The sequence below is a fragment of the Vulpes vulpes genome, chromosome 5, assembly GCF_048418805.1.
Source record: "Vulpes vulpes isolate BD-2025 chromosome 5, VulVul3, whole genome shotgun sequence".
Classification (NCBI taxonomy): domain Eukaryota; kingdom Metazoa; phylum Chordata; class Mammalia; order Carnivora; family Canidae; genus Vulpes; species Vulpes vulpes.
This window is the reverse complement of record NC_132784.1, coordinates 22,859,858-22,881,978: the sequence shown is the minus strand read 5'-3', so window position 1 is coordinate 22,881,978 and position 22,121 is coordinate 22,859,858. Positions and strand designations below refer to the sequence as shown.

Here is a 22,121-nt window from a genome sequence, read left to right as displayed (position 1 = left end):
TGAATTCACCACTGTCCTATGTCAGACTATGGATTTCTGGTTTCCCAACCACATGACCACATGGTCATTTTCCAGTCTTTACAGTGATAACTTTTTGAATACTGTCATTTTCTCACTTTCTTTAAAAAAAATATTGCTTTTACAAATTGTGATAAAATATATATGACATAACATTTACCAATTGAACCATTTTTTGAACCATTTTTAAACGTACACTTATGTAACAGTAAGCGTCTCACTTTTTTTGCCATCGCAAAGCACCAATTGTCCTGACTTCCTAAATCAGGTAGCAGGATGAGTGTTCTCAAAGGAAGTAAGAGTTTGATAAGGAGAGTGTGGGAAATAAAGCTGTGGCTTTTGCTTTGAAATGCTGGTGTGCTAGTGGGTCCTAGAAAACAAAACAACACATAATTACTGAGGATTATTAGCTAATTATTGGTGTAAATTGTTAATGATGAAAGTGCTAAGAGCTTAAAGGGATCCATTCCTGGTAAAAGAACTTAGTAAATGGTATTTAATTCTCATTAGAGTACTTTCAGGTGAAGATGATGCTGCTTCTCTCCCAACTAATAAATATGGGGGTTTTTTGGTCCTTAAAAAAAATTCAGTTGTTTGTTATTTAAAAATATGCACATATATCTCTATAATATTTCTCCCCATAGATACAAAGCTCTGCCATCATGTTTACCCTCAAATAAATGAGGTTATTAAATGTTTGCTCTGAATAACTCTTGAATACTAGTTACTGTTAACCATTTAGGGCTTATTTTAATTCACTATCTTACTCAATATTCACACATTCCTTTATTCCAAGAGTGCTAAATAATATTTGTAAAGGTTAATAGCATTGTAATCATTGGGCCAATTATAGGTTCATTTTATGTAATTACAGTTCTCATATGCTAGTTGGCAGGAGTATAGACTTGAAAGACTGTTGCAGATCACAGGATCACAGGATGCCATTGTTTTCAGGACTGCAAAGACATATATGGAGTGACATATTGTATTCAGAATTTACATGCCAATTAGTGAATACTGCACGCCATCATCAGAGGTTCATACACTACATGATAGAGATGTTGAAGAAAAGATTTGATGATACAAACTGATTATAGTGGGGAAATTGTTACTATTATTTCTCCAGACAACATCAACATAGTTATAGAACCAGACCCAGTCCTTAAATATTAATTGGGCCTTACTAAGGGTTACAGTCTAGTTTCTCCAACTGGCTTTATCCAGGCACCATTTCCTTTGTGCCTCTAGGTTTCTTATCAGTTAACTAAAAACAATAAGACCTGCATCATAGATTTCTGTAAAGCTCTGATGAAATTCCACATGTAATCAGTTAGTATTCAAAGCTCCAAATATGAATTCTTATGATTGTTAAAGTCCTCTAAAAATACAATGTAATGTAACAGAAAAAGAACAAAATAAATTGCCTCGTGTTGTTGTTGCTGTCATGGTATAGCCACATGGCTTTGAGGTCGTCAATTAACTTTTATGATCTTGCCAACCTCAGATGATCAAATGAAGATATTTAGGAAAGTTTTTTTTTTAGCTTTAGCTTTATTTAATATACATAATTCTTATTAAAACCATTGGAGACAGAAAGACTTGCCATTATCCACTCTTACACTATTTTCTTTCTTGAATCAAGCTAAAGGGATATTCAATAGGACAAGACAGTGACAATGATATGAATTGATGATTATGCTTGTTTTTCATTCTTCAGTGCAAATGCTGGCCTGGATTCCAACTGAAGGATGATGGTAAAACATGTGTAGACATTGATGAATGCTCCTTGGGATTTCCGTGTAGCCAGCAATGCATTAATACATATGGGACCTACAAGTGCCTCTGTACAGATGGCTATGAAATACAACCTGATAACCCCAATGGCTGCAAATCACTCTCAGGTATCGAATTGCACTTGTCCACTAATCCAACTTCAGTTACACCTATGGATTCTGAATTTTATAACCATTCTTACTGAGTTCATACCTGCTGATGTTTCTGAGAAATCAAAATTCTTCCCTACTTACCTTGATATAGGAACCTGTCACTCTAATTTTGCATGCTGTCCACAAACTGTTCTATTTGTAATAAAATTGCATTATGGTCTTGTGAATTATTAAGTGCTTCCTAGATTTTGAGAGTGCTCAGAAGTGAAAAGAACTATTTCTAGCAATTTCTCCTGCTGCATCACAGGTTCTTAGGAGTAGATTTAGCCAAGAGCGGTAAAAAGGCTATTGTATTTGTATTATAATAGTTTTTCCTTCTCTACACCATACACACTCATATATGTATGCCAAGGAGAAGAGGTCAATAATGATAATGACAATGATGAGTACAACAATAGCAATAAATCAACTATGTAGGACTATTTGAATTCTTCCAGTGATTCAGCAAATATTATTAAATCTCTGTTTGTTCCAAGTAGTGTGTTTGATTTGTAAATTAGAAAATTCAATAGAACATAGACCAAATTTTTAAAAATATTGTAATTCATTAGGGGAAAATACACGTATCAAAATAATACGAAGCAATATATAATAAGTAATTATTGTTTTTAAGTGAGAAAAAATGCTACATATATGTCTCTTCCCCCTTTGTTTTTGAGTATAATGAATCAAATAGCATGGCCAGTTTATTATGTATATGTATGCCATATATACATGACAGCATTTAAAACATTAGATATCTTATTTACCTACATAAAATAAATGCCAGTGACAGGAATTCTTAAAATTAGTTTTCAACCAGTTAAAACTTCAAACATTATTGAAGAAAAAAGATAGCCATTTCAATTTTTTAAATTTTATTTTTACTTACTCTTGGAATAGTCATCACTGAATTAATTTATGTATTATTTGGAGCCTGTTTTTTTTTTTTTTTTTTTTAGATTTACCAACCTACTTACTATATCATGCATTTAGTGACATAAGAAGAGATAAAATCTCCAAATCAATAAATGTTTTTGTTACTTTAAACTTTTCACTAATGATGGTATAAAGGAGATGAGTACTAATGATTGCAGTTTGGGTCTTATTATACCAGGTATCCATGCTGTTGTTTTTCAAAACAGTAATAATTGGAAACTAATAATAACTTTAATACAAAACCAAAATGTCTCTGAAGCATAAATCTTTTGCAAGAGAGAGAATAGAATTTTTCCAACTTTATTGAGATATAGTTGACATATAACTGTGTAACTATTTAAAAAATTATAACTGTGTAACTTTAGAGTATATAATGTATTGATTTGATACCCTAATATATGGCAATATGATTGCCACCATAGTGTTAGAAACACTTCCATCACTTCACCTAATTACCATTTTATGTGTGTGTGGCAATAACATTTAAGCTCTACTCTCTTAGCAACTTTCAAGTATGTCGTGTTGTTATCCATAATCACCAAGCTGTGACTTAGATCCTCAGAACTTAATTATCTTCTAACTGGAAGTTTGTACTTTTAAAACAACATCTACCCATTTCTCTCGTTCTTCATACTTGGTAATCACTATTTCACTGTTTCTAGGAGTTTGGTTATTTTGAGGTTCTATGTATAAGTGACATTACATAGTATTTATTTTTCTCTGACTTATTTCACTTCATATAATGTCCTCAAGGACATCTATGTTGTAAATGGTAGGATTTTATTATTTCTCATCACTGAATAATATTCAATTATGTGTGTGGGTATAATATAATATTACATATGTATGTAATACAGATAATATATAATGCATACAAAATATATACATTGGATACTATATAATATACATATGCATAATTACAATGTATAAATCAATGTGTGTGTTTGAATACAGATTATATATAAACATATATTTACACATATGTGTATGCATGTCACATTGTCTTTATTTGTCCATTGATGGACACTTAGATTGTTTCCATATCTTAGTTGTTGTAAATAATACTGTCATAAACATGAGAGTGCAGTTAGATCTTTGATATCTTGTTTTCATTTCCTTTGGATAAGTACCCAGAGGTGAAATTCTTGGTTCATATGTTAGTTCTATTTCTAACTTTTTTAGAAACCTCTGTACTATTTTTTGTAGTTGATTTACATTCCCACCAATGATGAACAAAGGTCCCCCTTTCTCACTTCCTTTCCAACACTTTTTATCTCAGGTTTTTTTGATGATAGTTATTTTAATAGGTGAAATGTGATATCTCATTGTGGTTTTAATTGTGTCTCTCTGATGATTACTGATGTTGAGCATCTTTTCATGTATTTGTTGGCCATTTGTATGTTTTTGGAAAAATGTCTATTCAGTTCTGATGCCCTCTTTAATTAATTAATTAATTAATTAACTAAATTGATAGAGAGCAAGGAAGGGTAGAGAGAGAAAGAGAGAATCTTAAGCAGGTTCCATGCTCAGCACAGAGCCTAACATAGGGGTCAATCTCACAACCTTGAGATCATGACCTGAGCCAAAATCAAGAGTCAAATGCTCAACTGACTGAGCTGCCTAGGTGGCCCTCCCCTGCCCATTTTTAAATAAAATATTTTGGGGGCTTTTTGTGGATTTGTATAAGTTCTATATATATTTTCAATAATAACCATAATATTAACATCTTATCAGATATATAATTTACAAATATTTTCTCCCATTCCATAGGTTGCCTTCTGATTACATTGATTGTTTCTTTTGCTGTGCAGAAGCTTTTTAGTTTGATATAGTTCTGCTTATTTTTGCTTTTATTGTTTGTGTCTTTTGTGTTGTATCTAAAAAATTTGTTACCAAGACCTTAATAGAGACTTTTCTCAATGTTTTCTTCTAAGAGTTTTATAATTTCAGGTATTACATTTAAGTAGTAAAGAACATGACTGCCTAAATATTTAATTTTATATTTGTAAATATAAAGACAAGAGATCACAAGGCACCTCAACTTCTGAGCTGACTCTTTTTAGTAGGGTTTGAATCTCGATTTAGCATCGACAGGAAGATTGAATGATTGATTAGGGGTGTGGTCTTGCTAATGGAAGGAGACGTCCAGACTGTGTAGTATACATTTCTAATCCCTGACATAAAGCATGCTAAAATATAATGTATACCCTATGTATTATATATTTACTGTGAAACTAAAAGATAAGAGAAAAGTAATATTTTTTAACATAAACAGGACAATAACTCCATAACAATAAATGATTTACAATAAAATCCACATTAAATTACATAAAGTGACTACGTTTTTAATTTTTTTTAAATTTCTACTGACATTAAATTTGCTTACCAGGAAACTAAATATATGACTTCATCTTAGAAACAAAGCTCTTGGGGATCCCTGGGTGGCTCAGCGGTTTAGCACCTGCCTTTGGCCCAGGGTGTGATCCTGGAGTCTTGGGATTGAGTTCCACGTTGGGCTCCCTGTGTGGAGCCTGCTTCTCCCTCTGCCTGTGTCTCTGCTTCTCTCTCTCTCTCTCTCATGAATAAATAAATAAAATCTTAAAAAAAAAAAGAACAAAGAAACAAAGCTCTTAAAAAAAAAAAAAGAGTTGAACAGAACTTGAATTGAATGGATCCAGAATTATAACAAACAAGAATGTGGTCAACTTGAATTTAAATTATTCAGTTACATATTCAAATAAACGTGCTATACAGAACTTTCCATTTTCTATTTTCAAGTTCAATTTGGGGGATGCCTGGGTGACAGTAAGTTAAGCATCCAACTCTTGGGTTTTGACTCAGGTGATAATCTTAGGGTCATTAGATCAAGCCTCTGTTAGGCTCCACACTCAGCAGAGATTTTTTTTTCTCCTTCTCTCTCTCTTTCTCTTTAAAATAAATAAATAAATCTTTAAGAAAAATAAAAATCCATTTTGTTTCCAAAAAAATTCTGAAGAGAAAACTGATCTAAAGATTTAGAAGATCTTCACGTATTTGGAGCAAGGTCAGATTCTTAATATTATCTTTCCTAGATTCCAGAACAAATGAGATACCATAACATAATAGACAAACTATAGGTAAGAAATAAAGACCATTAATGACCAATAAAGGATTTAAAGAGCAATGTTATGGGAAAAGATGAAATTAAACAAAAATTATAGAGCCTGGAGTTCCAACTGACAGCAGAAGCTGGTTATTTGATTATCAAGAAAGAGTTTTCTGATTATATGACTGTTTAGCTTAGCTGTACTGTAGGTCTTTAAGATAGATGTAGTTTATTCTTTCCTGAAATTCGTTTACAAAAATCAGATTATGAAAGTAGGTATTTTCCACCAATTCCAAATCAATTACATGATCTGCTGTTTATGAAAACTGAGGGAAAGAGAGGAATGTATTTAGAATTATCTAGATTTCTCATACTGCCTGGGTATCTGTGGCCTTTTCATTTTGTTATCATTGAGATGCTCAGCGTGAATTTTTCACCATTAATCTATCAGAGTACACGGCATTTAAATTTATATTGCTGTAGAAACTAAAGTTGAAATTAAGCAAAGTTGAAAACCATACATATATAATTCTAATTATTTTTTTTTCTTGGTATTTAGATGAAGAACCTTTTCTAATTCTTGCTGATCACCATGAAATAAGGAAAATTAGCACTGATGGCTCCAACTACACACTTTTAAAACAGGTATGACATTATCATGATGATTTCATATTTAATATCAGTACTCTAGATATGCATTAGAACTATAGAAATATCACAGAATTTATGAAGCACTTACTTATGGACATATATGCATGTATGTACATAAGAGTATCATAAATTTTATTTTGTTCGAATTGCCCAGATGATCTTCCCAGCATATCACATCACACTCTATCTAAGAAAGTAAAAAAACAAAATAAAATTTTCAAGGTCTAATTAATGGAAGGGAAAAACTATTTAGATAAATATTTAGAGAAAGCATAAAATTGTCTTCTAAAGTATTTTTATGTATTACCCAAGCTGCTTTTTCCCCCTTGGGATTTAAAAATTAATATTTTTCAAGAATTTTAAGTTTCTATTTATAGAACTAGGAAATAAAACAGGATTGGTGATCTCTAGCCTTTAAGATTTGGAATCAGCAAGGGAGCAAAAATGTAATGGTAATCCAGCAATGGTTCATTGGTTGTGAGGCACATATTTTCATTCTTACCCTCTACATCCCTCAACTTGTCCACTTCAAGAGACTCTGAGTTGATCTGTTTTGATGTTTGAGTTCTATTGTCAGAGTTTATTTGTACATGTTATTTGAGATGAAAAGGTATGATTTCCATTTTATGGCAGGATAGAAAACTCTGAAATGCTCACCTCCATGTTTTATTTCTCCCAGTCTGTAGTGAAAAGAGCATAAAATCAAATCATTAAAACTACCGTGATTGCTACGGGCTACAGAAATCACATGCATTTAGTCATATCATGTTTTTAGTTGTCAGGAGCAATAGCTTCTTTGGGAAGGCTCAGTTGGTATCTGTTCTGCTACAAATATCTTTTTGCCCCAAACTATATAATAGTGACATAAATACGTGAAAGTACTGTCTAGAACAGGTGTGCCAAAAATAAGGACATTTCTTGTTCTTGTAATATATTTATGTCAGCATTTGGCATAGAAAAAGAAGGCCGGCCATTCATATGGTTATTTTTTAGCAGCATAAAGAATACTTACCTGACTAAAACAATTTTTGCCACCCACTGATGGATTCCTTCATTGCTATCGTCAAATTCATTCATTTTTCTTAAGAATTTAGTTTTATTTTAAATGCAAATATGCATTACCAATTGTGATAATGACTCTCCTCCTAACAGTTGGATTTTCCAGTTTTCTTCTAAGTCACAGATTGAAAATGAAAAGCTCACATGAGAATCCAGATTTCAAGGGCACCTGGGTGGCTCAGTCAGTTAAGCATCTGCCTTCAGTGCAAGTCAGGATCTCAGGGACCTGAGATTGAGTCCCACATCAGGCTCCCTGCTCAGCGAGGAGTCTGCTTCTCCCTCTCCGTCTGTACTCGTGGTCTCTCTCTCTCTCACACTCTCTCTCAAATAAAATAAATAATCAAAAAAGAGAGGAAAAAGAAGAAAATCCAGATTTCAGGCTACTGATGAAAATAAATAGGAAGCGATAGCAGTGCTGGATGTACATCCTTCAATGTCCACAGCCCAAAGTGTGTAGCAGTTGACACTCTGACATAGAGGCCAATGCTCTCCAACTCACTGCAGTCCCTAGACTTCCCATGACCTTGCCACATATAAACTTGTTCATGAATGTCTGTGAGGTTTAGACTCTTGCTCTTGAAATGAGGGTGTGCCGCCAGCATTCACTGTTATCATGTTAGAGAGAGGCCTCTAATTGTGAACCCTGCAGAGACTGGGAAAAAATATAAAATCTTTCCGTGTTGTTTATAAAAAACTAAACAGAAATCTGTGTAAAATGTAAGAATTAGACCACTACCTTTTTTAGAGATAAATATTATAAGAATAGTAATGAGTAGTAAATACAAGAGAAAGAACTCCAGGGAAAAAAGTTTAGCATATGTAAATGTGAAAAATGTTTGCTGCCCAAATGGTTTCTTAAATTTTTTAACTTAATTCTTATTTTCCGTGCAGTCTAATTTTAAGCTTATAAGAAAGTTACAAAATACTGAAAAATGCCTTTTTCTTTTGGAGGACATCTCCATCTCCCTCTAAGCCTCTCATTACCTTCAAGGTTGAATGTGCCCACCACTGATTTCCTTGTATGGTATCTGGAAAAGGGACACGCTTAGTTGTTTCTCTTTTCTTAGTTGTTTTTGTTTACTTGTTTAGCATTTCTTACTTTTAGACTCTGCTATCAGAAAGGGAGAAATTTCACTCTTTTGGATAGTCTGTCTATAAGCTCAGTTGGACTAATAACTAAAACAGCAACAATATTTATTGACTTCATAAAGACCATAACGGAGCTTCAATGACATCTCTGCTTTATTTTCCAACCCTGTGACTCGATATTTCTGGTGGTACCCCCTTTGTTGTTTTCATGGCTAATATGTTATCAGAGATTGTTCTTAATGGAGCAAAATGATTTTTTTCCTGTATGCATCATTTAAGTCTATTTCATATATCGAAAGCACTTTAATGCATGCTTTCAGATAGCACTTTTTTCCTGGTGGTATCATTTTCAACTATTGGCAATCACTAGTACCTAAGTGGGGATGACTTTCAGATAGTTTTCTTAGTGTAGTGTTTATGAAAATGAAGAACGAGTGAGAAAAAAGAGGAAGCTCACGAGGACTCTGAACATCTGTGTCTTTGGAAAGCATTTATTAATGTGACCACTAAGTAAGGAAATAGACACCCAAAAAACTAGACACAAGCATTACATCCAGTTTTGCCTGTGGTCTGTTTGGAATATATGATTTCTGTCAGGGAAGATATTTTTAACTACATTTCATTATAGCATTATAGAAATTTTCAAGGAGTTTTAGGCAGTAGAAACATTTTTTTCCCCCAGAGATTTCTGTCTACATGTGCAGAATGAAGTAGAAAACGGAAGTAATTATCTCCCTATATTTTCTCCCAGTCAAAATAAGTGAAAAGACATCCTTGCCTCAAATTTGTGAGGACTTTTTGGTGTGTAGGTGATTAGGAAAAACAATTTACCATAATATCTTGAATTTTATTCTCTTTGTTGTAGTCTGTACAATCTCATGAAGCATTACAGTGAAAAAAAACAGCAACTGGTAGATTATTTTTTGCCATGTGTTTTTTAAAACATAGCTGTAGCTACGCCCGCTATAATTTATACACCACATGCATAAAGAAAATATACTTTAATAACACAAATTTTGGAAATGAAGTGCATTAATCAAGTATTAATTTTATTAATTTAAGTATATTAATCAAATAGCTTTCCAGTGTTATCTAATTCAATCCTAGCAGTGCCTTTTATTCCAGTACAATTGTGTAGAGAAACAAAACACAATTTCCTAAATTAATCATCTTGAACCAAAGGGTGCAAATCTTCAGCTATAGAAATGAAAGAAGCAAATAGGATTTTGATGAAACCAATTTTCAGCTCTGAAGCCACTGGGATAGCTCTAGTGTTTAGACATTATTTTGACCATGCCCTTGGCTGTTTTAATGTTCCTTGCATATGATTCTGCAAAGAGAGAATTGAAAAGTTTTCTGTGGGGATTAAGGGTAAAGTTGTAGAAAAATGACCAGTTTGGTTAGATAGATATATCAGAATTCAGAGCTTCAATTCCTCTGCATTTATAGCTTTAATTTATTATAGTTGAATTGCTAAATTTGGAATTGGATCTTCATTCTCTAATTCGCTTATTGTAAAGAAAGAAATGGGATAATCCTGCCATAACTGGGTAAATCTTTCCTAAAGTTAATGACAAGATTCTCTCCACCTTTTTCTCTCTAATGCTCTAATTCATCCATATGAATTTCAGGCCATCACAGAACCCTACCTAACACATTTACCTTATTCCTCTGGTATTAAAAGCATTTATACAGAAAGGATATTACAAAGTACTATTGGAGTGAATTTATTAAAGTCACTACAGAAGTTGGACTATACTCAGTTTCTATTTTAAAACTTTGATTGATTTTGCATAGACAACTTCCTAGATTTGTATGCTGAAATACTTTTAGTTGTACTCCAGTTCTTAGCATGTGAATGAATATTCAACAAATCTTTTGAATCTGTGACTGAATTCTTTAAGCATTTACAGTCTTTATTTTTAATTAATAATGTCAGTAAGAAGTATTCTTGTGTTTATTCATTTGGGTGTAGTAAGAAATTTACACACAGTCCTGTTTACTCTTGTCTCTTATTTATGACCAATAGCCAGCAGTTCCAAGGGGTCAGGCTATCAGGTTAATTTTATAATCTGGGGCTGAGGAAAGAGGTTGCTCATGTTAAGCCAAATAAAAGTGTAATAGTTGAACCTATGATTTTAATGTCATCACCACAAGAATTTAGCTCTGCTGAGAGAAGAAAAAAATCAGTATTTGCCAGAACTTTCTTTGAATTGCTTATATAACTAGGCTATCTTTAGTCTTCAAGATCACTGGAAAGAAATAAAATATGAACAGTAATGATTTAGCGTCAGCCTGAGTCTTATAAAAGACTACGTAAATCTAATGCAGGGTCATTATCTAATTTTAAATTTGGGGAATAGATCTGGAAACTGAACCCAGATGTGGTAATTATCATCCTTCCTTTCCCTCCTCCTCTAACCAAATAAGACAGCCCATCTCCCTGAAGGTGTGAATCCTTACCTATAGGACTATAGCTACTCATAAATGAGCCCTAAAACAGTTTCAGGCTTAAATACAATTTTAGATTGTATATATATATATATATATATATATATATATATATATATATATAAGGAATATTACAACAGATATAAAGATATGGAATAGATCTCTTTGGGCTTTGCCAAGTGTCTATAGTGTCAAATATTTTTAATACATAAAATGTATATACTAATAAACTATCCAAGCCTCAAAATGAGTGAACACAATTGAAATCCTGATCCAAGTTTTGTTAGTCCATTAGGGTAGTAAATCTCTAAGCCCTAACTAAAGGTCAGAATTAAATTAACCCCTCAAGAAGTCATTTGAACAATTCAGTACATATAAAAGATTCCCAGATCCTGATGTACCATTCTTAAACCAAATCCATCAAAAGACACAACTAAAACCAAAGAAATGTGGTAACCAGTTGAATTCGTGTTGTTTTGTTACCTTCTAAAAAATGCGTAACCGTGAGTCTGATTAACAATTTCCTCATATTTCCATGTGGAATAAAAAGATATTGGTCACTTGGTTCCTCTTTGGTCAAATCCTCACCGAAGGTTATAACTTTTAAATTCTAATATGGCACTGTGTTGGCTGGAAGGCCCTTGGAAGCAAGAAGAAACAAAATAAAGCAGCAAATTGATGTTGAGACAAAAGATTTTAGACAAAGTAGATTCTAATCCTTCTTCTCTGACTTCATCAGATAGCTATCCAGGGCTTGTCCTCAATCATCAGGGAACTTCTGCCTTCCAATTTAGATGTATGCTGTTTTCTGGTTACTCTACAGAACAGATAATAATGGCATTGAATTCATATTTTTAAACATTTACCTAAAGTGAAAGTGTTTCACTTTATCTCCCTAAAAGCAGGTATTTTTTGTTTTTGGATTTTTTTTTCACAGTACTAGCTATTTACTTAAATCTTTCTAAGCATTCCGAAAAAATTATGATCTACATGGAAAATATTTTCAAATAAATTATACATTTTACATGTATGGTATAGAGAAAATATACGCATAAAATGCTCTTAGAAAGAATCGGTCACAAATACTCTTCATTGTAATAACTATAACTATTTAGGTTCAAAAGGAGATAGTGATTCTTATGAATTAAAATGTTTTGAAAAAATTTCCGTTAACTATTATTCAAACATATCATTTTTTTTTATTTTTAGGGATTAAACAATGTTATTGCTATAGACTTTGATTACAGAGAAGAATTCATCTATTGGATTGATTCCAGCCGACCCAACGGCAGCCGCATAAATAGAATGTGTTTAAATGGAAGTGATATTAAGGTAACGAGATCTTAAAATGATGGGATTATTGAATATTTTATTAGGATAGCTAACTTGAATAGAAAATATTATTTGATGGTAATGATAAAACTCATAGAATATATTAGGTGGATTTGAATTTCACATTTGTACAGTGTTAGTTAATACATACTTTAAATATGAAATATGAGGTTTTTTAATCTGTATGTTTCATTATAACACTATTACTCGCAATAAAATAAAAATCCAATTGGATAAATAAAATTTGAAACCTAATTCACAACCCTAGAAAATGTGAGGGATGCTTTCGGCTTGAGTGATTACTTCCTGACTTGCAATTGTGTTGACTTATGTAACAGGGAAAGTTGAGTCTGAGAATCTATAATTGAAAAAATTAATTACTTGACTCTAGATTGAAATTATAGCACTATTAAAATTAACCTCCTATAGATGGAAATAATTGAATGCATTTCTGTAAAATGAAAGTTCTTATTAGACAGTATCATAATTAAATACATGTCACATTCTAGATATGAACTCCTTGGCACCAATTTCTGTGTTATCTTCAGTTTTAGTGTATGTTCTGCTGAAATGAGCACTATGTTATCTTGAGTTTTAAAATAAAATTATTTAAAAATAAAATAATTTGTACTATATATACACAGTAAAATACATTATAAAGGCATTTAAGTTCAAAGACACAGAACCCACAATTTTTTTGTAGTCATCTATAATATCATACAGAAATTTTTAGTGGGAACAATCAATTTTGAAAATATTAATACAAAAAAATATTAATACAATCTTGAAATCTGTATATGCAATGACAAGAGAACCAGTGTGATTCTATTTATGTATAAACTGATAGTTTATAAATGAAATATCAGTATAGGTTATGAAACAAAGAAGCATATAAAGTTTTCTTTTTTAAATTTCTTGACTATTTATATAAAAACTGTAAAAAGTACCATTACCCAAACTTGATCATACTTTTATTACAAAAATTTAAATTTTTGGTCACCTTTATATATTTTTAATATATTTTAATATTTTTAAAGGATTAATTATCTACCACCTTGCCACTGCTAACCCATTACTACCTTAAATCATGTCATAAAATAGGATCACAAAATGAATCATTTTTTTCTATTGAGATTACTAATTCACTGATTTCCATGTAAATTGTCAGCCAAGCCAATTTTTTAAAATTGGACTTTGGGAGAAAGAAGAAAAGATACCTTGCAATTCAATACAGTAGATTGATACCTTTAGTTGCTGAAAATGTTGTCATATATATATATTTAATGTATGTTGTCATATACATATAATGTCCTCATTATTGATAACATTTAGAAAAAGATAACTATAAACTTTCACTATTATTTTCTTGTCTCTAACTAAATAAGCATTGGCTTCTATACAGTCCCAAGTTTGTTTCTCTTTTCACATAATCTTCAAAGCACTGAGAACTCAGAAATAGCAGTCATTATAGACCAAGAACCTTTGGTTATTTTACACGCAGCATATTTATATATACAAAGTTTATGTCCTTATTATAGTTGATATTGAAATGGGTTAGGATCAAGTGCAACAGTTGTATGAATTTCACTTCCTTTAGTTAAGTTAAAACAATGTATGTATTCTCATTTGTAATTTTTTTTCTCTTGTAGTAGATAATTAAGTAGGGCAAGAGCAGTTGGGAGAGTGGAGAATGCTATTGGAATCTCCTCCAAAACCTGCTAAAGATAAATAATATCAATGATTCTGTGTGTGTCTTTCTGTGTGATAGAATTTCTGCTCCCAATTTTCAGAAGACACGTAAACTATTAACCAAAACGTGATCAGGAACTTTGTAGCTGTCCAACAGCTTCTTATTTTGGTTTACTCCTTAAACCCATGTGTAATGTTTAGGCCTGATTACATATATGGTAATTTCTCGCATCTCAAACAAGTAAGTAATTTTATTAGGATAAATTCGTTCTATGTTTTAAGCTTATCTAAATTCCATTTCTAATGTTTAAATGGAATTTTATCATCTCTGCCAAAATCAAGAAGCAGTTGCTCAGTTCACTAGGCATTTACACTGTTAACTTTTAAAATTCTTATTTGTTAGGTAGTGCATAACACAGCTGTCCCCAATGCACTTGCTGTTGATTGGATTGGAAAAAACCTCTATTGGTCTGACACAGAAAAGAGGATCATTGAAGTATCCAAACTCAACGGCTTATACCCTACTATACTTGTTAGCAAAAGACTGAAGTTTCCCCGGGACCTGTCTTTGGATCCTCGAGCTGGGTTTGTAACAAATATTGATAATCTTAAATTAAATTTTGAAACTCTAGATTACATTCAATGTGGTAAATTCCATTCTGTAAGTTTTAACATGAAAACCAATATAAAGTGTGCTGTGTAGACATTCGTATTGGGAAGTCAAAAATAGAAAAATGACTATCACAGTGAAAAAAGAAAAACATTTGGAATGATGGGATTTTGCAGCGGTTATTTTTAAACACAACTGTTTTACTAGTTAATCTATAAATGAATTGGGAATGAATAAAATATACAGATTTCTCTAGTTTTAATGCCTTTAAATCTTTGAGGAAAGGCAGCAATTCTAGTGGGTCACAAATGTGGATAATGTAATGCTTGTACCACTTTAGAGCAAGAGGAATAAGTATTATCCATGGATAATAAATAAGAAGGTGCATTACCCATGCATTCAAAAGAGATAACACAGTGGAAATATTGAGAAAGATTCATATTGGAGCTGTGTTTCAGCTGCATTTCATTGCAAGTCATTATAGGGATTAAGGACAGCAGACTGGAGATTCCAGATGAGGAAAGAACACACATAGTAAGATGTCAGATTTTAGGTGTCGAAGTCAGGTGTGTGGCTGCCAAAGTTCTATAGATTATGACCATTATCATTCACTTTTAATTATGTTGTTTTGGTAGAGAAGCTATGCCTGCTCCTCCCCTTCCTTCTCCTCCTCCTCCTCCTCCTCCTCTTCTTCTTCTTTCTCTTCCTCTTCCTCCTCCTCCTCCTTCTCTTCCTCGTCTCCTTCTTCTGCACTATAATTTAGAGTGATTACATACTCCAAAATGATCTCTATTAAAATTCAACCTACTCAACATGCTTGTTAAAATACCAGATTTAGGGAAATTTTGATTTTTAAAAATAGAACACATTCACAGTAACAAGTATTATGATAACTATAGTGCTCTAAATTTTCTGCTGTGTAAATTAATTTCACTTAATATGTTTCATGAAATCACTGCTTTTATCAGATCATATGCAACAATTAGGCTTTACTTCTTGCTAATATGTTGTATCTATGTTTTTTGGTCCCTTATGTTTATAATTGGCGCTGTGATCAAATCACTGTATATTTTATATCTTAATTTTAAACATTACTTTGGGTAAAAGCAGTACCTAATAGGAGAAGACTTGTACTGTAAATACTCTTCTGTTTCCAAGGTAATGTGCAAATTTAACTTTTTGCTATATAATTATGTAACCATTTTGCTACCTTTTAAAGTATTTTCTTTACCATAGCAACAAAAGATTCAAAAGAGTGCCAATTCCATTTTAATTGAAATAGTCACAAGAGAATTTATTTTCAATGTTTCAGGAAATAATGGCCAAATGTACTAAGTTTGATGGTTATCATCATTCATTCATAAGAATGTGAATATTTTTATTCCTTCAGCATTTTATCAGAAGATAGTTATTTTAGTGTGTTCAAATCATTGTCCTTTTCTTCAAAACCAATATGACTGGCTTAGCTTCTCATTGTATACTCTTAGGGATGCTTCATATTAAACAAACAAATGGAACAGCCCAGGTGGCTCAGCAGTTTAGCGCCACCTTCAGCCCAGGGCGTGATCCTGGAGACACATCATGCTCCCTGCATGGAGCCTGCTTCTCCCTCTGCCTGTGTCTCTGCCTGTGTGTGTGTGTGTGTGTGTGTGTGTGTGTGTGTCTCATGAATAAATAAATAATAATCTAAAAAATAAATAAAATAAATGTTACCTGTAGATCATAATAGTCTTGTGGAATTTGCTAGGTATAAAGCAAAACTGTGTCCTAGCCTAGTGAATACAGCCAAGCCTAGCTTTAGGTTTTAGTTCTCCTGGGTTATAGGTATTATTACCCTATAAACTGAAAGCAACATTAAGTTATCATTAATCTAAACCCATCCATCAAGTGTCAGTTAAAATAGTGAAGTACTAAATTATTGTAAATGTTATGAAATACTACCTTGATTTCAATTTTGGATAATATTTTATTATGATATAGATATGCCATATTATAACCAAAAAAAAAAACAGATAAAAGTTGGAACTTTGTAAGAAACAATTAAAGCCACCTATTTTAGAGATAAAATTTGATGACACCTTTCTGTACATGCTGTTTTTCTTGCTTCCCAGGATGAGAATAAGGCAACTTGCATTTTGGTTTTTGAGATGAGCTTCAGAATGAAAATTCCCTGTCTAAAATATCCTTCTTTAAAAATATCAACTTAAATTGTAAATTATGTAATGAAATACCCTTGAATCTTTCCAGATGAGATTAGCATTGTAGTGTACATATGTTTTGAATTTTCCAATCCTACTGACCCCTGTTTCTGTGAGGAGTGTGATTTCTGTCCTGATATTTAGTAAGAGGATAAGGAAAGTTTTGTTTAAAGGAGGAGAAAGATCAACTGGACTAATGTAATGAAACAACTGAACTTTTAGGAGGTAACTTGGAGGTACTTTCTATCTTTTAATAATAGTACACTGATTGTCATATCAATTTCATATGGTGGTTACTAAGAATGGTAAAGAAGATACAAGTAAGCAGATTGATCATCATCCTAGGTGTAACATTTAATTCAACTGAAATTTAATTATCTGAATCATTCAGTTATCTGGTTAAGTTTGGGAATTACTGTTCTAGTTTATTATAAGTTTTGGGTAACTAATATTATTGACATCAGTATTTATAAAAGTTGTCATTCATGCAGAATATATATATATGCATTTTATTTTATTTTTTTAAGATTTTATTTATTTATTCATGAGAGACAGAGAGAGAGAGAGAGAGAGGCAGAAACACAGGCAGAGGGAGAAGCAGGCTCCATGAAGGGAACCCAATGTGGGACTCAATTCCAGGTCTCCACGATCAGGCCCTGGGCTGAAGGCGGTGCTAAAGCCACCTTCACGCTGAGCCACCTGGGCTGCCCTATATATGCATTTTAATATAGAATAGAAAATATAATGTTAAAGCCAGACTGAGCATAATTTTTCTTTTTGGATTAATATGTTATTTCAGGTAATTGCATAACAAAAGACCATTATAACAGACAATAAAGTGAATGTGTGCTATGATTAGCTAACAGAAAATGAATCTACTCATTCATTTATTCAACTTTTATTTCTTTAGTATTTACTACCTATCTGGCACTGTTCTAGGTAGGAGCATAAAAATAAAAGGCACAGTCCTATCTCTAGGTATTTCACAGTTCAGTGGGTAGACAAAGAAGTAAATAATTATGATACAAAGCAGTAACTTACAAATATAGGGAAAAAAAGAAAATAGAAAATGTTTCTATCTCAACTAGAATCAGAGTCAGCTTCCTGGACAAGACTGGTAGTGTAAGAATTAGCCAGGTCTTGTAGTACACTTCAGAGCAGGAGGTATTTCAAGCAAAAAGAACAAGCTGCCTGGGAAAGCAAAGACACATAGAAGAAGATGACATAGGGAATTAGAAGAACTCATGATCGGAACAATTTAAGTATGCATAACTATGGAACTTTGATGCCAGTCCACTTCATGGGGCAAAAAAGACCTAGGAATAAAAATACAACACAACAATAACAATGACAAAACAAACCTTGTAAGACTTCTGGCTCAGGCAAACAGGTAAATAGAGGAAGGTCTCCCTAGATATGAGGGATCAGGAGAGGGGCATAGATAAGAACGGGAGATGATCAGTTTATAAACCTCTTGGGATTGGAGTTCTCATGTAATAATAATGACAAAGAAGATAACTGCTTCTCTAGAATTCTATGAATTTGAAAACTGTCTGAATTTTATCACTTTAGTTATTCTACTGTTTCCTCAGAGTCTGGGAGAAAAATATTATTATTTTTACTATTATCCTAAAGTACAGATAAGAACATCCAGCCTCAAAATGGCCAAGTGATTTTCTCAAGATCATTTCGGTAGTACGATATTAAATTGGGGATTCAACCCAATTTTCAAGCTTTAGTCCCATGCTTTTCCCATTATAGCACATTAGAATCTGTAGTAACAAAATTATCTTAGATCATGAGCACGCTTTTCAAGAGCCATACAGACAGGGATAAGAAAACGAACATAAGAAGACAAAACTGTATTTTCTTCCACTTTAATAATTAGACATTTTATAAAATTTAAACTGTAGATATGAGTTTTTTGGAAATAAATAAAAGTGTTATAACCAGACCTTATTATTAAGGATATTTTTGTCTGGATTCTTTTTCTAATAGTTTGCTAATAATAACACAAAAGAATAATACTGGGTGCTATTTTGAATTTTAAATATATTTTAATGAAAATATATTGAAGGACTCATATTTAACTCAGTCTATGTATCCCTTACTGCCAACCTGAATAATGATAATGCAAATAAATTTGGAAAAGATGCATTTCGTATTTCTGTATCTTCCCTTATGCCGTTCTTTCTTCCTAGGGTGCTCTTCTGATTTTCCTCTAGTTGGAATAACTTCCCATTTTTCCAAACACAGCAGAAAATATCATTTCCTCTGTGAAACATTCCCCAATTGTGCCTAAGAAGTCCCCACATATTGAACACATACCATTACATGACTTTTTATATTTTATTTTTAATTATTTTGAAAACCAAAATTGACATAAAACATTTTATTAGTTGCAGGTGTACATATGACTATTATTGGTGTAAATGTCTATCTCTCCATCTTAGAAAGTGAGCACTTTTAGCAAAAAGACCATGGCTTAAAAAAAAAAAAAAAAGGCCATGGCTTGATCACTGGCTCCGTCAAACACAAATATCATTAAATTCTCTGCAGAAGGAAATAATAAATGGGCAACTGGATGTACACAGCAAATAGGGTTATAGCTACAGGGACATTGTACCTGCATCATTGCCCAAACCAATACATCAGTATGTAAATAACCTGCATGTTTCAAGGATAAAAGTCATAAGGGAACTTTTGTTGTGAGGGAATGAAAGGCATACCAGGAATGAAAGCTCAGTTTTTTATTTCTTTGGGGAAACAAACATTTTATTAAAATAAACAATCACATAAAAAAAAATCCTCCCTCTACCAACTTTAAACCTATATTCCCATATTTAGTCAAAAACAATAGGAAATGAATAACAGAAATTAATTTACAACTCAAAACCAAAATAATTGCAGTTGAAAGCAATGTCTCTGAGTATATTCCCTGAATTCAGAAAAAAAGAGCACAATAAAAACTGAGAGCACACTTCTATTTTAATTTTTTAAAGAAATATAGTATATTATATTAAACTATAAAAGATATCCTCAGGAACCACAGAAGCCTGTTATTGTTACAGTAAACATTGTTTTCTATGTTGACACTTGTTATAACTTACGGAATAGATATTATTTGGGACTGAGGTTTTTCAGATGTGATCTTAGGTAAACATTATATATTATATGGATGAAATTTGGAACTCTCCTTTTGACATTTGCACAGACGTTTTCACTTGTCAGCTTTAATTATTTACAGCAAATTTGTACTTAAGTAGTTTTTAAGAAGTTGAATTTCAGATGTTAAAGTTACCAGAATATCTGGAATAGACTTATTGAAAAACTTGAAAAAAGTTATGGTAACAGGGCTTAAGTATGGAAAAGGAAATGAAATTCAGCCATCAGAAGATAGCTACCTATGAGGAGAGATATTCTGTGTCTATGAAGATTCATTCACACCTGAAAAGAGTTAAACTATAGTTTTCTTCAATGCGATAGAGTATTTTCATAATATTCTTTTGGTTGATGAGTACTTACATAGACAAATCATGTAATAACACACATAGCCCAGACAAATTATATAGTACTATAGATAGTATCCAGATGCAACAGGTCACCTATCAGGTGGATATTACTAAACCAATATATATAGAGAGAGGGTGTACAGACATATATGAAATATATATTACATATCTAGTACAGATAAAAAATAAAAGCTAATATTTGGTAAACTATTATTCCATGTTTCTCAGTCTTATAAATTTGCTCCTATATTCTGTTATTTAATCCTCATGGTGATCTTATGAGGAACTATTATTATTCTTTTCAACATGTGAATAAATGCAGGCTCAAGAAGGCTAATTAAACTGTCCAGATTCACACAGCTAGTAATAGGTGGACCTGAAATTTGAACCCGATTAATCTGTTTCTAGAACATGTTTCCTTAAGAGTCTACATAATGCTGTTTAGAGAAAAAGATAATCTATAAATCTAGAGACCTGAGCCTGTTTCAACTGTATCACTATCATAATAGGCTATGACAACACACATAATCTTATATGGTCTCAGTTTATCAGTAAAATAAGGGCCTTCAGCTACATGATCCTGTTACAGCATTAAAATCTTTAATTAAGTTATATTTTGTTCTAAAATCGGAAGGAGATAAGGATTCTTCTTATCTTTATAATGTAGCTATGAAGATAAAATTTATGTTCAAAGAACTATTAGTAAGCACAATATTTCTTTCATGCTTTCTTCCATCTTGGTAAAATTATTATTCCCTCTTTTGTGCCTCCATAGCAAAGTAGTTTTATCATGATACTTTTTTTTAATTTGTTTTACATCCATCTCTATTGTGTCCACGGAGAGATCTTAAAAGGCAAAAATCATATCTGTTACCTCCGTGTTCCCAGTTCTAAGAAGTATCTGGTACATAATATGGCCTTTGAAAATTATTGTTTCAAAATATGATTCTCAATTGACTTAAGAATGGCTCTAGGGATTCTTAGAGTTGTTAACACCAGCTGAGTTAATCAAGGTAGGTTCTCTGATTATGAGGCCTGAGAATCTACATCATTAGTCGTTTGTTCACAATATATGTTCACAATATATGAATTGTTCAGATACACATGCTGTAAATAAAAGTAATTCTGTAGACCAGAAAGAACTAAAGCACAGTTTCCCAAAGTGTGTTCCCTGTGAACTGCCCTAGGAAAATAAATGCTATCACTTAAGACTATGTGATAAGAAAGGGATACCATACCTCCCTCTGAGAGAAGCACCACGTTGTATTAAAGCATCCTAAAAGTTCTCACAATAAAAAGAAATGATGCTTACTTTGTTAAAGTATTTCTCAAACATGTTCAATATTGAATTCTATCTTGAAAAATGTGATCAAGGAAGAATTTGTGGAGAACGGAGGGGTAACGTGAATTATGTCTATATGAAAAAGTCTGTGTAAGTGAAGAGGAATGATCTCTTCCAGTGATTTCATGAAAGCACAGAAATGAAAATTTAGGACTGTAAATACTCCAACTAGAGCTGAACTGACACACATTTCAGTGGTGAAGAGTGATTGAGAGAAGTAT

The 22,121-nt window shown here is 32.3% G+C and overlaps 1 protein-coding gene across 1 annotated transcript in view; it reads left to right on the top strand.

Moving 5' to 3' along the window:
• LRP1B (LDL receptor related protein 1B) overlaps window positions 1–22,121 on the top strand; it is a 1,812,620-nt gene that overhangs the window by 1,578,515 nt on the left and 211,984 nt on the right. Inside the window, exons 56-59 of the mRNA XM_072757648.1 lie at window positions 1,736–1,919; window positions 6,527–6,612; window positions 12,427–12,549; window positions 14,642–14,823. Of these exons, the coding sequence (XP_072613749.1) occupies window positions 1,736–1,919; window positions 6,527–6,612; window positions 12,427–12,549; window positions 14,642–14,823 (575 nt within the window). The remainder of the gene's footprint in view (window positions 1–1,735; window positions 1,920–6,526; window positions 6,613–12,426; window positions 12,550–14,641; window positions 14,824–22,121) is intronic.